The sequence below is a fragment of the Bombina bombina genome, chromosome 5, assembly GCF_027579735.1.
Source record: "Bombina bombina isolate aBomBom1 chromosome 5, aBomBom1.pri, whole genome shotgun sequence".
In the NCBI taxonomy this organism is placed as follows: domain Eukaryota; kingdom Metazoa; phylum Chordata; class Amphibia; order Anura; family Bombinatoridae; genus Bombina; species Bombina bombina.
The window spans coordinates 17,038,987-17,056,264 of NC_069503.1; the positions used below are offsets into that span (position 1 = coordinate 17,038,987).

A 17,278-nucleotide genomic window follows, 5' to 3' on the forward strand; every position below is an offset into this window, starting at 1 on the left:
CAGAAAGATCTTTGCATAATTTGGATGTTGTTAGGGCATTGAAATATTACATTGATGCTACTAAGACTTTTAGACAAACTTCTATTTGTTCATTCACTTTTCTGGTTCCAAAAAAGACAGAAAGTTTCTGCTGTTTCTTTGACTTCTTGGTTGAAACTGTTGATTCACAAGGCTTACTTGGAGGCAGGTGAGCCTCCACTGTAACAGATTACTGCTTATTATACTAGGTCAGCTGCTACTTCATGCGTCTTTAAGAATGAGACCTCAGTTGATCAAATTTGCAAGGCAGCTACTTGGTTTTCTTTGCATACTTTTACACAATTCTACCATTTTTATATTTTTGTTTCTTATGAGGCAGCTTTTGGTAGAAAGGTGTTTCAGGCAGTTGTCTCAGATTGATTTTTTGCCTGCTTAATTTATTTCTTAAGTGCATATGATAGAAAACATATTTAATGGTTACCTGATAAATTATTTTCTTTCATGGTGGTTAGAATCACCAAGACCCCACCCTATGTTTTTCAGGATTTATTTCTTTAACATATCTTTTTTTTTTTTTTTTTTCCTGCTCCTTTTTTGTCTCTTGATCCATTTTCTTACCTCACTTTGCTTGGCTATACTTTAGACTGAGATATGTGTGTGGAGTTTTATATAGGGCTCTTGGGGTTTTGGAGTCTTTGCCTCCACTTAGTGGTAGAGAAGAGTAATTCCCAGGAGTAAGGATCATGGACTCTCATCACCCTGAAATAAATTAATTTATCAGGTAAGCATAAAATATGTTTTTTGCAAGTACGTGTATATTGCAAAAATGCTTCTAATGAAAACTGAAACTCACCCGTGTTTGTTTTTTAGGACTTAGTGAGACTAGTGATGTTCTAAATGAAGAGAGGACATGTCCTACAAGCCCACCTGAAGCAATAGAAGTTACTGCTGGATCATCCACACTTACATTACAATGGAAGGAACCTGCAGTCATTGAAGATGGAGTCACAGTAGCAGATTATGTAGTTGAATATAAACAGGATGTTGATAATGGACAACAGGGTTGGCTTGAAAAAAAAATAGGAAAGAAAGAAGAAAAATATGTTATTGAGGGACTTATACCAATGACACCTTACCTAATTCGTGTGTCAGCTGAATGTGGGAACGATGGGCTCAGCCCTCCAAGTCAGGAAATAAAGGTTTCAACACTAAAAGAGAATATTAAACATGTACTCCTTAAGGAAAGTAAGTGTTTGTCAAAAGATGGAAAACCTTCTGTATATCAGATATCAACAAATCTATGTGAATTGGGTTATCGACAATACAGCTTAGGAAAAGTAAATTATCAAGTGACAAATAAAGTGATATTATTAATAGGTGCAACAGGTACAGGAAAGACAACACTGATCAATGGAATGGCCAACTACATCCTGGGAGTAGATCGTGAAGACGACTTTAGATATAAACTTGTACATGAGGTTACAAGTCAGTCTCAAGCTCACAGCCAAACTTCAATGGTCACAGCATATCAGATGAATTATGAAGATGGATACAAAATTCCTTACACACTCACCTTGATAGACACCCCAGGTTTTGGAGACACTCGAGGTATAGAACATGACAAAAAGATCACAGAAGCCATCCATGCATTCTTTACAACTGACAGCAACATTGACCAGATTGATGCTGTGTGCTTTGTAGTTCAGGCTTCTTTGGCTCGTTTAACACACACACAAAAATATATTTTTAATTCAGTGTTTTCTATTTTTGGAAAGGATATCAAGGACAATATACTGATCCTTATAAATTTCTCAGATGGAGAGAGACCCCCAGTACTGGAGGCTATAAAAACTGCTGAAATCCCCTACTCTGAGGACAGCAATCGGGACCCTGTTCACTTCAAGTTTAATAATTCAGCTCTGTTTGCTAATAATCAGACAAGTAACGTGAGTTTTAATCAGATGTTCTGGGACATGGGAAAAGACAGTATGAAAGCATTCTTTAATTCATTAAATCAAATGACAACTAAAAGTCTTAAACTGACTAAGGAAGTCCTTAAAGAAAGGAAGCAGCTTGAGGTCACCCTACAGGCTTTACACCCACAGATCAAGTCTGGGCTTGTAAAACTGGATGAAGTCAGGAAAATAAAGGTAGCCTTACAGCAGAACAGAGATCTAATGGAAGCCAATAAGAATTTTGAGTTTGAGGTAACAGTGATTGTACCAGTACAGGAAGCCATAAGTGATCATTTTATAACTAACTGCCAGCAATGTCACTTCACCTGTCACTATCCCTGTTTTATTGCCGATGACAGCCAGAAACATGAATGTACAGCTATAACCAATGAGTATTGTACTGCATGTCCTAATAAATGTATCTGGTCTGTTCATTTTAACCAAAAGTATAAGTGGAATTATGAGGAGAAAAAGGAGACAAGAAATTATGAAGATATAAAAAAGAATTATGAAAAAGCTTCTGGAGAGGTCATGACAGCAGAAAATGTATTTTCAGAGCTACAGAATGAATATTGTGCTGTGAGACAAGTGGTGCTGGATCTGATAAATAAATCTTCACAGAGCCTGAAACGTCTCCGTGAAATTGCCTTGAGACCTGATCCAATGAAAACCACAGAATATATTGACCTGTTGATACAGTCTGAGAAGCAGGAAGCTAAACCAGGATATCAGGAAAGGATCCAGTCTCTGAGTGATGTCAGAGAGACAGCCAAGATAATAGAGAAGATTGAGAGGGGTGATCCATTACTACCAGAGGAACAGGAACATCACAATAAAAGTAAACGGCAACAACATAGCAATAATTGCATAATTGCATAGACTTGTTCAAACCTTTATTTAAATAAAATCAGATCAATGAAAGTCATTATTTCAGGAGCTACATTAATTGTGCCCCCTAGGTATAAAGAAACTGATAACCGGGGGTATAAAATGTATATAGCTTTACCGCAAGCATTTTAGTCTTTAACACAAGGTCCATTCCGCAATCAAAAAATTACGTTTGAGTGCAGGATTTTCCATAGCGCCATATTACGAGTTGTGCAGTGAGGCTAAAATGCTTGCGTTACAGCCTATACCAAAACGATCCATTCCGAAATCTGAAAGCAGTAGTTATGGATTTTGCAAAACAAAAATGTTTCACAAAACTCATAAATAAAATGTTACAAAGTACACAAACACCCATAAACTACCTATTAACCCCTAAACCACCGCCCTCCGGCATTGCAAACACTATATTAAAGTTATTAACCCCTAATCTGCTGCCCACCCACATCACAACTATTAAATAAACCTATAACCTGTAATCCGCCGGCCCTCCACATTGCCAACACTATAATAAAGTATTAACCCCTAAACCCTCAGCCCCCCACATTGTAACTAATAAATTAAACCTATTAACCCCTAAACCGCAGGCCCTCCACATCGCAAAGCACTAAATTAAATTATTAACCCCTAAACCTAACAACCCCCTAACTTTAAATGAAAATTACAATATAACTACCTTTAAATAAATAAAAAGTTACCTGTAAAATAAAAAAGTAAGATTAAACTATAAATTAATTTAACATAAGTATTCTAATAAAATAAAAAATACCAATTAAAAAACCTAAATTACATGATTAAAAAATCTAACATTACCAAAATAATTATAAACCTAAATTCCAAATTTAAAAAAAACTAATACTACGAAACATTAAAAAAATCTAAGATTACAAAAAATAATAAACACTAAAATCACGAAAAATAAAAACAATTACACCTAATCCAATAATAAAAAAGAACAAAATAAAAACACCCCCTAACCTATAATAAACTACCAATATCCCTTAAAAGGGCCTTTTGTAGGGCATTGCCCTAAGTTAAACAGCTCTTTTACCTAAAAAAAAAAAAATACAAAGTCTCCCCAACAGTAAAATCCACCACCCAACCAACCTCCTAAAATAAAAAATCTCAGTCTTAAAAAAATCCTAAAATACCCATTGCCCTTAAAGGGGCATTTGTATGGGCATTCAGCTATTTTACGGTGCCCATCCCTAATCTAAAAAAAAAGCCCACTCAAAAAAATTAAAAAACTAACACTAACTCCATAAAATAAACTCACGGTTCCTGAAGCCGGACATCCATCTCCATCCAGGTGTCGAGAAGTCTTCATCCAGGCAGCGACGCCTTCATCCATCTCGGGGACGTCTTCTATCTTCATCCCGACACCGGTGGTGTGGAGCGGAGCAATCCTGGATGGCGATGACATCCTACGCGGAGTGTCCTCTTCATATGATCACCGTTGTACACTGAAGTTGAATGCAAGGTACCCATTTCAAAATGGCGTACCTTGAATTCCTATTTGCTGATTTAATTCTTCAAATTCAAATCAGCCATTAGGATGAGAGCTTCTGAAATCCTATTTGTTGTTCAAATCAGCCAATAGGAATTTAGTAGCTTTCATCCTATTGGCTGTTTTGAACAGCCAATAGGATTTCAGAAGCTCTCATCCTATTGGCTGATTTGAATTTGAAGAATTAAATCAGCCAATAGGAATGCAAGGTACGCTATATTGAAACAGGTACCTTACATTCAACTTCAGTGTACGGCGGTGATCGTATAAAGAGGACACTCCGCACATGATGTCATCCTGTCCAGGATAGCTCCGATCCGCACCCCTGGGATGAAGATAGAAGACATACCTGAGATAGATAAAGGTGTCGCCACGTGGATGAAGATTTCTCGCCCCCTGGATGGAGATGGATGTCCGGACTTCAGGAACAGTGAGTAGATTTTATGGGGTTAGTGTTTAGTTTTTGTTTTTTTTTAAATTTGGGTGGGCTTTTTTTTTAGATTAGGGATGGGCAATGTAAAAGAGCTGATTGCCCATTTAAGGGCAGTAAAATAGCTGAATGCCCAAACAAATGCCCCTTTAGGGGCATTGGGTAGCTTAGTTTTTTTTTAGACTTAGGTTTTTTTATTTTGGTGGGTTGGTTGGGGGGTGGGTTTTACTGTTGGGGGCACTATATTTTTTTCTAGGTAAAAGAGCTGTTCAACTTAGGGCAATGGCCTACAAAAGGCCCTTTTAATGGCTATTAGTAGTTTATTGTAGGCTAGGGGGTGTTTTTATTTTTGGGGGTCTTTTTTATTTTTATAGGGATATTTGATTAGGTGTAATTATTTTTATTTTTTATAATTTCATTTATTGTTTTTTGTAATCTTAGAATTTTTTATTTTTCGTAATTTAGTGTTTATTTTTTTCGTAGCGTTAGTTTTTTTAAACTTTTTAATTTAGGTTTTTAATTTGTAGTTTATTTTATGAGAATAGTTATATTAGGTTACTTTATAGTTTAATCTTAATTTTTTTAATTTATTTCACAGGTAAGTTTTTATTTATTTTAAGATAGTTATATTGTAAGTTTAATTTAAAGTTAGGGGTGTTAGATTTAGGGGTTAATAGTTTAATTTAGCATTTTGCGATGTCGGGGGATGGAGGTTTAGGAGTTAATAGGTTTATTAGTTGCGATGTAGGGGTCGGCGGCTTAGGGGTTACTAGCTTTATTTAGTGTTGGCGATGTTGGGGGGCGGATTAGTGGTTAATAACTTTTATTAGTGTCAGTGTTGTCGGGGAGCGGCGGATTATGGGTAAATAACTTTTATTAGTGTTAGCGATATCGGGGAGAGGCGGATTAGGGGTAATAACTTTTATTAGTGTCGAGGAGTGGCAGATTAGGGGTGTTTAGACTAGGGGTTTATGTTAGGGTGTTAGGTTTAAACCTTTTAAAACTTTTTTCCAGCCCATAGACATCAATGGGGATTGAGTTATGGCGATCTCCATTCCGTGATCGCAGGTGTTAGTTTTTTTCTAACACTTTCTCCCCATTGATGTCTATGGGGGAAAGCATGCACAAGCACGTAAACACAGCCATTGGCTTTTGTGCGGTATGGAGCTTAGGAGACCATACCACACAGCACAATGAGGCTTTTCAGTAACTCATAATGGCAGCGCTATGGAGAGTACAATAATGCAAATTTTTTCGCATTATTTTTGCACCCTATTTAGCGCAAAACTCGTAATCTAGGTGAGTATTTGCTAATAATTATCTATTAAGTCATCAGGAAAGTATCATGAAAATGTAATTTTGACTTGACTGTCCCTTTAAGTAAAACTAAAGAATACATTTATTGTGAGTGTATAATATATTCTATAGTTTACTCTCCCCCTGTAATGATCACTAATGTAGCTGTTTAATATGTATTTCATATTGACACCAACTCCCCAGGGATGAGTTTAGGAGCTGATTATGTAACGCTCTTGCTAATGTGCGTATACTGCTAGGGAGGAGATGAATACATTACTAAAGTCGTAATTTAAAAAGCATAGAAAACGAATAATTGAACCATTTACGCAAAAATACCAAGGACATTTTTTAATTATTAAAGGGACAGTCTACACCATAATTTTTTATTGTTTTAAAATAAAGATAGAAGATAATCCCTTTATTACCCATTCCCCAGTTTTGCATTACCAACACAGTTATATTAATATACTTTTTACCTCTGATTACCCTGTATCTAAGCCTCTGCAGACTGCCCCTTATATCAGTTATATTAATACACTTTTTACCTCTGATTACCCTGTATCTAAGCCTCTTCTGACCGCCCCTTATCTCAGTTATATTAATATATTTTTTACCTCTGATTACCCTGTATCTAAGCCTCTTCTGACCACCCCTTATCTCAGTTTTATTAATATACTTTTTACCTCTGATTACCCTGTATCTAAGCCTCTGCAGACTGCTCCTTATTTCAGTTATATTAATATACTTTTTACCCCTGTGATTACCTTGTATCTAACCCTCTGCAGACTGCTCCTTATCTCAGTTATATTAATATACTTTTTACCTCTGTCATTACCTTGTATCTAACCCTCTGCAGACTGCTCCTTATCTCAGTTATATTAATATACTTTTTACCTCTGTCATTACCTTGTATCTAAGCCTCTGCAGACTGCCCCTTATCTCAGTTATATTAATATACTTTTTACCTCTGATTACCCTGTATCTAAGCCTCTTCTGACCGCCCCCTGATCACATGACTATTTATTATCTATTGACTTGCATTTTAGCCAATTAGTGCTGTGTTGTGCTGACTGTTAAATAACTCATCGGGCGTGAGCACAATGTTATCTATATGGCTCACATGAACTAGCACTCACCTGTTGTGAAAAGCAAATAAAAAAGCATTCAGATAAGAGGGAGCCTTCAAGGGTTTAGCAATTAGCATATTAGCCTACCTAGGTTTAGCTTTCAACTAAGAATAGTGAGAGAACCAAGAACATTTGATGATAAAAGTCAATTGGAAAGTTGTTTCAAATTACATGCCTTATCTATAATGAAAATTTTATTTTGACAAGCCTGTCCCTTTAAAGAGCATCAAAACTAGTAACAAAATTAACAAAAAAAATCATATTTTATGAAAAACATAAATTACACAAGAATAAATCATTAAATATGCACAGCGAAAATTGTAATTTAAGTACTGGATGTGCAAAAAACACAGAAATGTCTACTAAGTACAAAATACGAAGTGTAGTTGTTGTTATTCATAAAATGGGCTGAATATGGATGTTCCATGGGCGTATATAGAAATGTTTCTCAAATCCCAGCGTAATTCTGTAAAGCTTTTGCACTAGAGTTGCAGTCTAGCCTGCAACATGTTTTAGAATTGTTCCCTAAGTCTCTGATGCTAAACAAATACCCAGTGCCACCCTACAGTAATGTTGCTGTAAATCCCTGAACCTGACTGATTTTCTAGCACAAGAGGCGGCGGCTGCCTGACCAAGAAATAGCAACCCTGGGGTGGAGACCCGATGCTGTAATCTATTAATATATATATACATATAGATATATCTGCTGAAGATTGTGTTACATTGTATCTGTGAAGTGTTTGCTGATTATTTCTATTCATTTTCTGACGTTGTTAAATAAAATATAATCATTCAAATAAGCAAAGTGTCCTGTTTATTAAAAATCATCCTAATTTTATCCAAAGCAGATTTAATGCTGATTGTATTTCTCTGTTATTGACTTTCACTGTACCCCTGATCTGTGTTCAGCAGAATCCAGGGCCGGCTCAACCATGGGACTAACTGGGTCCAACAAACCCAGGCAGCACTTTACAAGGGGCAGCGCTCCTGTCCTCTGTCTATGTGGGGGGATGTCTCTGGCACCCAGCAGCACAACCTCATCATGCACAAAGACACAGGACCAGTCAGGGGTGACATTCAAGGTGGGACAAGTGCATCTCTTCCCACTTATTGTGCATAAGCATTGGTTGCATGCAGGTAGGCAGGCTTTGTAAGGTCAGAGGCCAGGCTAGTACTGTAGTTGATTTGCTAATCAGTAATGTTGCTACTGGGGGGGGGGTCATTTCATTCTCGGACCCTGGCAGTACACTATCTGGAGCCGGCCCTGGCAGAATGATGTTAGTGCCAGATGTTCTGCTCTCACTTATATTTACCTTGGTCTTTGTTACCTAAATGTCTGATGCACCAGATAATAATTAATAATCAGTTTAAATTCATACACAAAATCTACACATGGCCTCACAGGAGGAATGGGATCCAATCAGCAAGAAGAACCATGAACTAAATTAGAACATAATGTAACAGGAGATCTAGTTAAACACACAAAAATAAAACCTATAACAAGCGGGCGTGTAGCTGAGTTATTGGGTTATTATGAGAATTTTTACAGACCCTCATGTAAGCAAAAGATGAGCAGCCAACGCAACAGTAAAACACGGAAGATCATTTATTACTGATGATCACTTAACAATTCATTTTAAACTTAGCGCTGTAGAATCTGTTTGCGCTTTACAAATAACCGATAATAATAATAACTTTATAATTACGTTTTTATTGAACAAAAAGGTCCGGTTGATTAACAAGTAAAGTGAGTGTGTGCATTAAAGGGACACTCAAGTCCAAATAAACGTTTATGATTCAGACAGAGCAGATGTTTTAAGACACTTTCCAATTTACTTCCATAATCAAATTTTGCACAGTCTTTTTATATGCACACTTTCTTGGTAACAAGATCCTACTGAGCATGTGCACAAGCTCACAGGGTATGTGTATACTGGTCTCTGATTGGTTGATGTCTGTCACATGGTACAGGGGGCTGGAAAATGGAAGAAAAAATAAATTTGTCAAAAAACAATACACTATTTATTTGAAATTCAGAGTAGGTGTTAAATCGTTGTCTTTTTATTATGCACTTGATAATCATACAATTCTACTGAGCATGTGCGAGTAAAATCATTGTGGTGTTAAATCATTGTCTTTTTATTATGCACTTGATAATCACGCAATTCTACTGCATTGAGTGGTCCTTTAAATAAATCTCACGGTGACCACTTGCTTCTCAGTTTAGACAATAATGAGTTTTCCACAGACCCAAGGTACTGAATTTGAAAAGCTTAAAACTCCTGTGAAAGGCTGAAGAAAATGTGTTTTTCTTTTACAAAGATATGACGAGTCCCCGGATTTCATCCTTACTTGTGGGATTTATCCTCCTGCTGACAGGAAGTGGCAAAGAGCACCACAGCAGAGCTGTATATAAAGCTCCTCCCTTCCCTCCCAATCCAGTCATTCTCTTTGCCTTGTTAGTACTAGGAAGAGGTAAAGTGAGGTGTTAGTTTTATTTTCTTCAATCATGATTTTTTTTATTTTAAAATGGTGCCAGAGAGTACTATTTTTCTCAGGGAGAAATCAAGACATATTATTTTCTGCCCTGATGTCAATGATCTTAGAATGCAGTATCTAAGCTCCATTTAGTTCCCACAGCACAGCTGGAGATAATGTAAGAAAATCTTCAGTGTGGAGAACGGTGTATTGCTTCTAGCAATATTGAGGTATGTTCAGACTTTTGTTTTCTGGGGAGACTTGTTATATCAGAACAGGATGACATTTGCTCCTATATGGGTAAGCAGAATGCACTATGTATAATGGATGTGTAGCTGTAATACCTTTATTGTTTTAATTGGGCCAAAAGTAAAGAGTACTTGGTGGCTGATATGGACGCTGGGAGACTTAATGCGGTTCACAGTAGGCATGGATGCAGGACTTATATATATGTTTGGCCTGCATTTTACACTTAGCATAGAATTGTCGTATCAGACATGTTTATTTTTGCACAGGCATCCCATGCGGGCCTTAGTCAAATTCAGTACGCCCACGATGGGCGGGCCTATTTTTGCATGCTTTGCCGTGCTGTTTACATAGAATATCCGACAACACATTGCAGGAGCTAGCAGAGGCTGGGGCTTGAGTTGTCTGTAATCAATAGTTTTCCTCATTATATCCTGCAACAGGTTCACTCCGGAGGCAGGTAGGCGCCACAGCAGAGCTGTGGCGTGGTGCAGGTGCCTATAAATGTAGTTCCAAATAAAGTTAGTTTTTTTGTCTATCGTTATTGAATTTGGGCATTTCTGCAAGTGGATGCAGTATTTAGGAACGTTTTAGGCATATTTGAATTGTGTTTTTCTGCTTATAAAGCGTTTTTGCAGTTTCAGTAGAAAAGTTATGCTTTTTAAAGATTTAAAGGCGCAGTACAGTTTTCCAAATGTAATCCTTTTTTCATATTATCAGCACATGTCAGATAGTGAGGAGGAAACTCCTTGCTCTATGTGTTTAAATGCCACTGTGGAACCCCCTTTGACTTTTTGCCCCTCATGTACTGAGAGGGCCTTACAATGCAAAGCAGAGATTTTATGTAAAGAAGATATGTGTAAAGATGGTTCTCAAGCTGAAGGGAATTAGGGTGTACCACCAGTTTCTCCCCAAGCGTCACAACCTTTAACGCTCACCCAAGCAACACCTGGTTCTTCAACCGCATCTAATTCATTTACTCTAAAGGATATGGCTACAGTTATGTCAAATACCCTTACAGAGGTTTTGTCTAAGCTGCCAACGTTACAGGGCAAACGTAGCAGGACAGAGGTCCATGAGAATGCTACAACCTCTGATGCTTTAGTAGCTATTTCTGATGTACCCTCACAGGGATCTGATTTGGGGGTCAGGGAACTTCTGTCTGAGGGGGAACATTCTGATTCAGGAAGTATGTTACCTCAGAAAGATGTGGACAATGTGTCCTTTAGATTTAAGCTTGAACACCTCCGTCTATTACTTCGGGAGGTTTTAGCGACTCTGGATGACTGTGACTCTATTGTGGTTCCACCAGAGAAATTATGTAAGATGGACAAGTACCTAGAGGTTCCTACTTACTCTGATGTTTTTCCAGTTCCTTAAAGAATTTCGGAAATTATTACTCGGGAATGGGAAAGGCCGGGTATTCCGTTCTCTCCTTCCCCTAATTTTAAGAAAATGTATCCCATACCTGACACTGTACGGGACTCTTGGCAAACGGTCCCTAAGGTGGAGGGAGCTATATCTACCCTGGCTAAGCGTACAACTATTCCAATTGAGGACAGTTGTGCTTTCAAAGACCCTATGGATAAGAAATTGGAGGGTCTTCTAAAGAAAATGTTTATTCAACAGGGTTTCCTTCTACAACCTACAGCCTGCATTGTTCCAGTTACTACTGTGGCGGCCTTCTGGTTTGATGCATTAGAGGAGTCTCTTAAGACTGAGACTCCCTTAGAGGAGATCTTAGATAGAATTAAAGCCCTTAGGTTGGCTAATTCTTTTATTACAGATACCGCCTTTCAGATTGCCAAATTGGCGGCTAAAAATGCTGGATTTGCCATTTTAGCGCACAGAGCGTTATAGCTAAAATCTTGGTCTGCTGATGTTTCATCTAAGTCAAAGCTTTTGACTATTCCTTTTAAGGGCAAAACCCTATTCGGGCCTGACTTAAAGGAAATCATTTCTGACATTACTGGAGGTAAGGGTCATCTCCTACCTCAGGATAAGACTTCTAAAATGAGGGTGTTACAAACTGCTATTTGTAACTGGCCCTTTAAATGAAAAATTGCCCTGCTTCCATGGATCGTGGAGAAGCCTATTTGCCAGCCTCCTTCCTCATGACTATGGCCCCTGGAAGATTGTGCCCCTGAGAACATATTAACTTTTATTGGGTGTGTATGGCCCTTTAAGAACCGTCTGGGGACATATTGTGACTTTGGTGAACAATGCCCCTTTAAGACTATGTCCCCAGACCTGTAAAATAGCTTGTCCCTGGATTTCTCCCACTTGGTTCAGTGAATGGGACTTGCTGAGCCAGGTGCCACACAGGCAGAGTGTTCCACAGAGGGGGAGCACTGTTACAGAGGCATTGGTTTTCATTGTGTGCCATTAAGAGTTAATTTTGTTGAGCTTCAAGAAGCTTTCTAAATGCAAGTTTGCTGGGATCAGCTCTAATTAGGTTTAGTGATAAACCTTACCATTGTCTAATCAGACTGCTAGTGATAAGGTGGACTGCATTGTTTTATTGTGTGTAACTTGTTATCTGCTGAAGTAATGTTGTGGCCTGTCAAAGGGAGTGTCTCTCTATCTAATATCAAATGTGTGATGGGGGATTTTATGCCTCCCCCTGAGAGTGTCCTGTTTGCATGTAACCTCAATAAAAACCAGGCTGTGTGTTCCAGCACATCAGACCTATTTTGACCCTCTAACTTGCAGCTTTGACTCATGTTTGTAGGGGACAGCTATATAACTACAGGGATTGCTATGCTCTTCATACTCCCTTAGCTACAGGGATTGCTACAGAAGGAAGAGGTTCACCTACTGGAGCCTGGTCGTAGGTCCAAGGCGCAGAGCAGACGGCGAGATACCAGCCCAGCAGCGGTGGTTCATAGAGTCTGCATTACTGATGGTGGCTACGCAGTAGTTATAGTGTCTACGGTGCTGCTGCTCCTTTGGGGAGCGCTAGGAGCATCCTTTTCTACGGTCCAACTTCCAGCCAGCCTGGAGGCAACTGTAACAGAGGGGTAAACCGAATAATTTTCATTCCTTTCGGAACTTTAGAGGAGTCCCCTCTTCTTCCCCTTCTTCCACCAAGCAGGAAGGGAATTTTGCTCAGGCCAAGTCCGTCTGGAGACCTAACCAGGCTTGGGATAAGGGTAAGCAACCCAAGAAGCCCGCTGCTGCTACCAAAACAGCATGAAGGGGCGGCCCCCGATCCGGGACCGGATCTAGTAGGGGGCAGACTTTCTCTCTTTGTCCAGGCTTGGGTAAGAGATGTTCAGGATCCTTGGACACTGGAAATCGTGTCCCAAGGGTATCAGCTAGAATTCAAGGGTTCTCCTCCAAGGGGGAGGTTTCTTCTTTCACGATTGTCTGCAGACCAGACAAAAAGAGAGGCGTTCTTACGTTGTGTAAAAGACCTCTCTACTATGGTAGTAATTCATCCCGTTCCAATGCTGGAACGGGAACAGGGGTTTTACTCAAATCTTTTCGTGGTCCCCAAAAAGGAGGGCACGTTCCGACCCATTTTAGATCTAAAAAGTCTAAACTTGTTTCTCAGAGTCCCATCTTTCAAAATGGAGACTTTTTGAACAATATATGACTACCGTGGACTTGAAGGATGCATACCTTCATATTCCAATCCATAAGGATCATCATCAGTTTCTAAGGTTTGCCTTCCTAGACAAACACTTCCAGTTTGTGGATCTTCCCTTCGGGTTGGCCACAGCACCCAGGATCTTCACGAAGGTCCTAGGGTCCCTTCTGGCAGTTCTCAGGCCATGGGGTATTGCAGTGGTGCCTTATCTGGACAATATTCTGATTCAGGCATCGTCTTACCATCTGGCAAAGTTTCATACAGACTTTATTCTGTCCTTTCTGAGGACTCACGGGTGGAAGGTGAATCTAGAAAAGAATTAATTTATTCCACAGACCAGGGTTCCCTTTCTGGGAACTCTAATAGATTCCGTATCTATGAGGATCTTCTTGACAGAGGTCAGGAAGTTAAAGATTCTGAATACATGCCGAGCCCTTCAGTCCACTCCTCGGCCATCAGTGGCCCAGTGCATGGAGGTAATTGGATTGATGGTGGCGGCAATGGACATCATTCCGTTTACTCGTTTTCATCTAAGACCACTACAGTTGAGCATGCTCAGACATTGGAATGGAGATTATACAAATTTGTCTCCTCAGATAGCTCTGGATCCGGAGACAAGAGACTCTCTACTTTGGTGGTTGTCTCAGGATCATCTGTCCCAAGGGACATACTTTCACAGACCCTCATGGGTGATAGTGACGACAGACGCCAGTCTTCTAGGTTGGGGTGCAGTCTGGAATTCCCTGAAGGCTCAGGAGGTGTGGACTCAGTCAGAGTTACTTCTTCCAATTAATATTCTGGAATTGAAAGCAATATTCAATGCGCTTCAGGCATGGCCTCAGTTGGCTTCGACCAAGTTCATTTGTTTTCAGTGGCTTACATCAATCATCAAGGGGGAACAAGAAGTTCCCTAGCGATGACAGAAGTATCCAAGATAAATCGATGGACGGAGGCCCACTCTTGTTATCTGTCAGCAATATACATCCCAGGAGTGGACAACTGGGAAGCGGACTTTCTAAGCAGACAAACGTTCCATCCGGGGGAGTGGGATCTCCATCCAGAGGTCTTTGCCACTCTGATTCTCAGTTGGGGCACTCCAGAATTAGATCTGATGGCATCTCATCAGAATGCCAAGCTCATGAGATACGGATCCAGGTCAAGGGATCCCCAGGCCGAACTGATAGATGCCTTGGCAGTGCCTTGGTCGTTCAGCCTAGCTTATGTGTTTCTACCGTTGGCTCTCCTTCCCCGGGTGATTGCTCGGATCAAACAGGAGAAGGCTTCAGTTATTTTAATCATGCCTGCGTGGCCTCGCAGGACTTGGTATGCCGATCTAGTGGACATGTCCTCTCTGCCACCGTGGAAGCTTCCATTGAGGCAGGACCTTCTCATTCAGGGACCCTTTCATCACCCAAACCTAGTTTCTCTGCAACTGACTGCTTGGAGATTGAACGCTTGATTTTATCTAAGCGGGGGTTCTCTGATGCGGTTATTGATACTTTGATTCAGGCACGTAAGCCTGTTACTATAAATATCTACCATAAGATATGGCGTAAATATCTTTATTGGTGTGAATCCAAGGGTTACTCATGGAGTAGAATTAGGATTCCTAGAATTCTGTCCTTTCTCCAAGAAGGATTGGAGAAAGGGTTATCAGCAAGTTCCTTAAAGGGACACATTTCTGCCTTGTCGATTTATTGCACAAGCATTTGGCAGATGTTCCAGACGTTCAGTCTTTTTGTCAGGCTTTGACTAGAATCAAGTCTGTGTTCAGATCAATTGCTCCACCCTGGAGTTTGAATTTAGTTCTTAATGTTCTTCAAGGGGTTCCGTTTGAACCCATGCATTCCATAGATATTAAGTTATTATCATGGAAAGTTTTGTTTTTGGTTGCTATTTCTTCTGCTCGCAGAGTTTCTGAGCTTTCAGCATTGCAATGTGACTCACCTTATCTTATCTTTCATTGTGATAAGGTGGTTCTACGTACCAAACCTGGGTTCCTTCCTATGGTTGTTTCAAATAAGAATACTAATCAGGAAATTGTGGTTCCTTCATTATGTCCTAATCCTTCTTCTAAGAAGGAGCGTCTGTTACATAACTTAGACGTTGTCCGTGCCCTGAAGTTTTACTTGCAGGCGACTAAAGAATTTTGTCAATCATCATTATTCATTGTGTTTTCGGTAAAGCGTAGGGGCCAGAAAGCTACGGCGACCTCTCTTTCTCTTTGGCTGAAGAGTATCATCTGTCTGGCATATGAGACTGCTGGACAGCAGCCTCCTGAAAGAATTACGGCTCATTCCACTAGGGCTGTGGCTTCCTCATAGGCTTTTAAAAACAATGCTTTTGTTGAACAGATTTGCAAGGCTGCAACTTGGTCGTCTCTTCACACTTTTTCCAAATTTTCCAAATTTGACACTTTTGCTTCTTCTGAGACTGCTTTTGGGAGAAAGGTTCTTCAAGCAGTGGTGCCTTCTGTTTAGGTGCCTGTCTTGTCCCTCCCTTTCATCCGTGTTGGTATTGGTATCCCACAAGTAAGGATGAAATCCGTGGACTCGTCATATCTTTGTAAAAGAAAAGGAAATTTATGCTTACCTGATAAATTTATTTCTTTTACGATATGACGAGTCCACGGCCCACCCTGTCATTTTTAAGACAGGTATATATTTATTTTTATTAAACTTTAGTCACCTCTGCACCTTTAGCTTTTCTTTTCTCTTCCTAACTTCAGTCGAATTACTGGATTGGGAGGGAAGGGAGGAGCTATATATACAGCTCTGCTGTGGTGCTCTTTGCCACTTCCTGTCAGCAGGAGGATAAATCCCACAAATAAGGATGAAATCCGTGGACTCGTCATATCGTAAAAGAAATACATTTATCAGGTAAGCATAAATTTCCTTTTCTTTTTGATTGGAAAACTAGTATTGAACAAGGCATGAATACACCCAAAGAATGCATTATTTACCTCAGGGGTTATTGGATTGTGTGGTTAGGGGGTTACTATTGTTAGGGGGTCTTAGAAATGTACGATACCCCATATGAACCTCCATAGACAGGAGAAGAGGTTGAGTCGCAAGAGAAGAAACAGCGGCAGACAGATGGTACAAGGCCAGAAAATGACGAGAGGCCAGCAGGGGAGTATGAACAGCCATGGGAGTGGAAAAAGGAGCATATTGTTAGAGCACTGTCAGTTCAGTTTGAAAGTACTGAGCGATCACCAGCTAAGGAGGAAGCAGTCAAGTTGCACCAACTTAAGAAAAGCTGGACACAAAAGATCCTAAAACAAACTGAGCAGATTGAAAAGGTGGATCCCTGCATGCCACTAGAGAAACAGAGTTGGTATCACGGTGCCGTTACGCGTGCTGAGGCAGAGAGTCGCTTGCTGTCTTGCAGAGAGGCCAGTTATCTTCTTTGGAACAGCGAATCTGGTAACAGCAAGTACTCCATCGCCCTGAAGACCAGCCAGGGCTGTGTGCACATCATTGTGGCCCAAACCAAGGACAACAAATTTACACTGAACCAAACAAGTGCCGTTTTTAGCAGCATTCCAGAGGTCAGCCAATACTACTCCACTCAAAAACTACCCTTCAAAGGAGCAGAACACATGAGTCTTCTATACCCAGTGCACAGCAAGTAGCATGAAGACCCACAATGCACAGCATGGACTCGTATTTTGTATCTCAATATTTTTGGTTGACAGACACCTTTTCAAGCTAATTATGGATTTCACCCTACTTCCAACCCATTTACCATAAAGGGATCTAATAGTACCACCAGCTGCCC

The 17,278-nt window shown here is 39.9% G+C and overlaps 2 protein-coding genes across 2 annotated transcripts; both read left to right on the forward strand.

Moving 5' to 3' along the window:
- Positions 1–839: 839 nt before the first annotated feature.
- LOC128661238 (uncharacterized) lies at positions 840–2,813 on the forward strand. The gene has a single exon (XM_053715517.1). The coding sequence runs from the start codon at positions 1,104–1,106 to the stop codon at positions 2,811–2,813; it is 1,710 nt and encodes a 569-aa protein (XP_053571492.1). The 5' UTR covers positions 840–1,103.
- Positions 2,814–9,939: 7,126 nt separating this feature from the next.
- LOC128661239 (SH2 domain-containing adapter protein E-like) lies at positions 9,940–17,139 on the forward strand. The gene is made up of 2 exons (XM_053715518.1): positions 9,940–9,960; positions 16,548–17,139. The coding sequence occupies exons 1-2, from the start codon at positions 9,940–9,942 to the stop codon at positions 17,130–17,132; spliced, it is 606 nt and encodes a 201-aa protein (XP_053571493.1). The 3' UTR covers positions 17,133–17,139.
- Positions 17,140–17,278: the final 139 nt, after the last annotated feature.

Bases quoted from the DNA above. Each gene is read 5' to 3' on its own strand.
- LOC128661238 (XM_053715517.1), top strand. From the start codon at position 1,104: ATGACACCTTACCTAATTCGTGTGTCAGCTGAATGTGGGAACGATGGG.
- LOC128661239 (XM_053715518.1), top strand. From the start codon at position 9,940: ATGACATTTGCTCCTATATGG. The intron at 9,961-16,547 runs GTAAGCAGAATG...GAACCTCCATAG, and splicing joins TGACATTTGCTCCTATATGG to ACAGGAGAAGAGGTTGAGTC.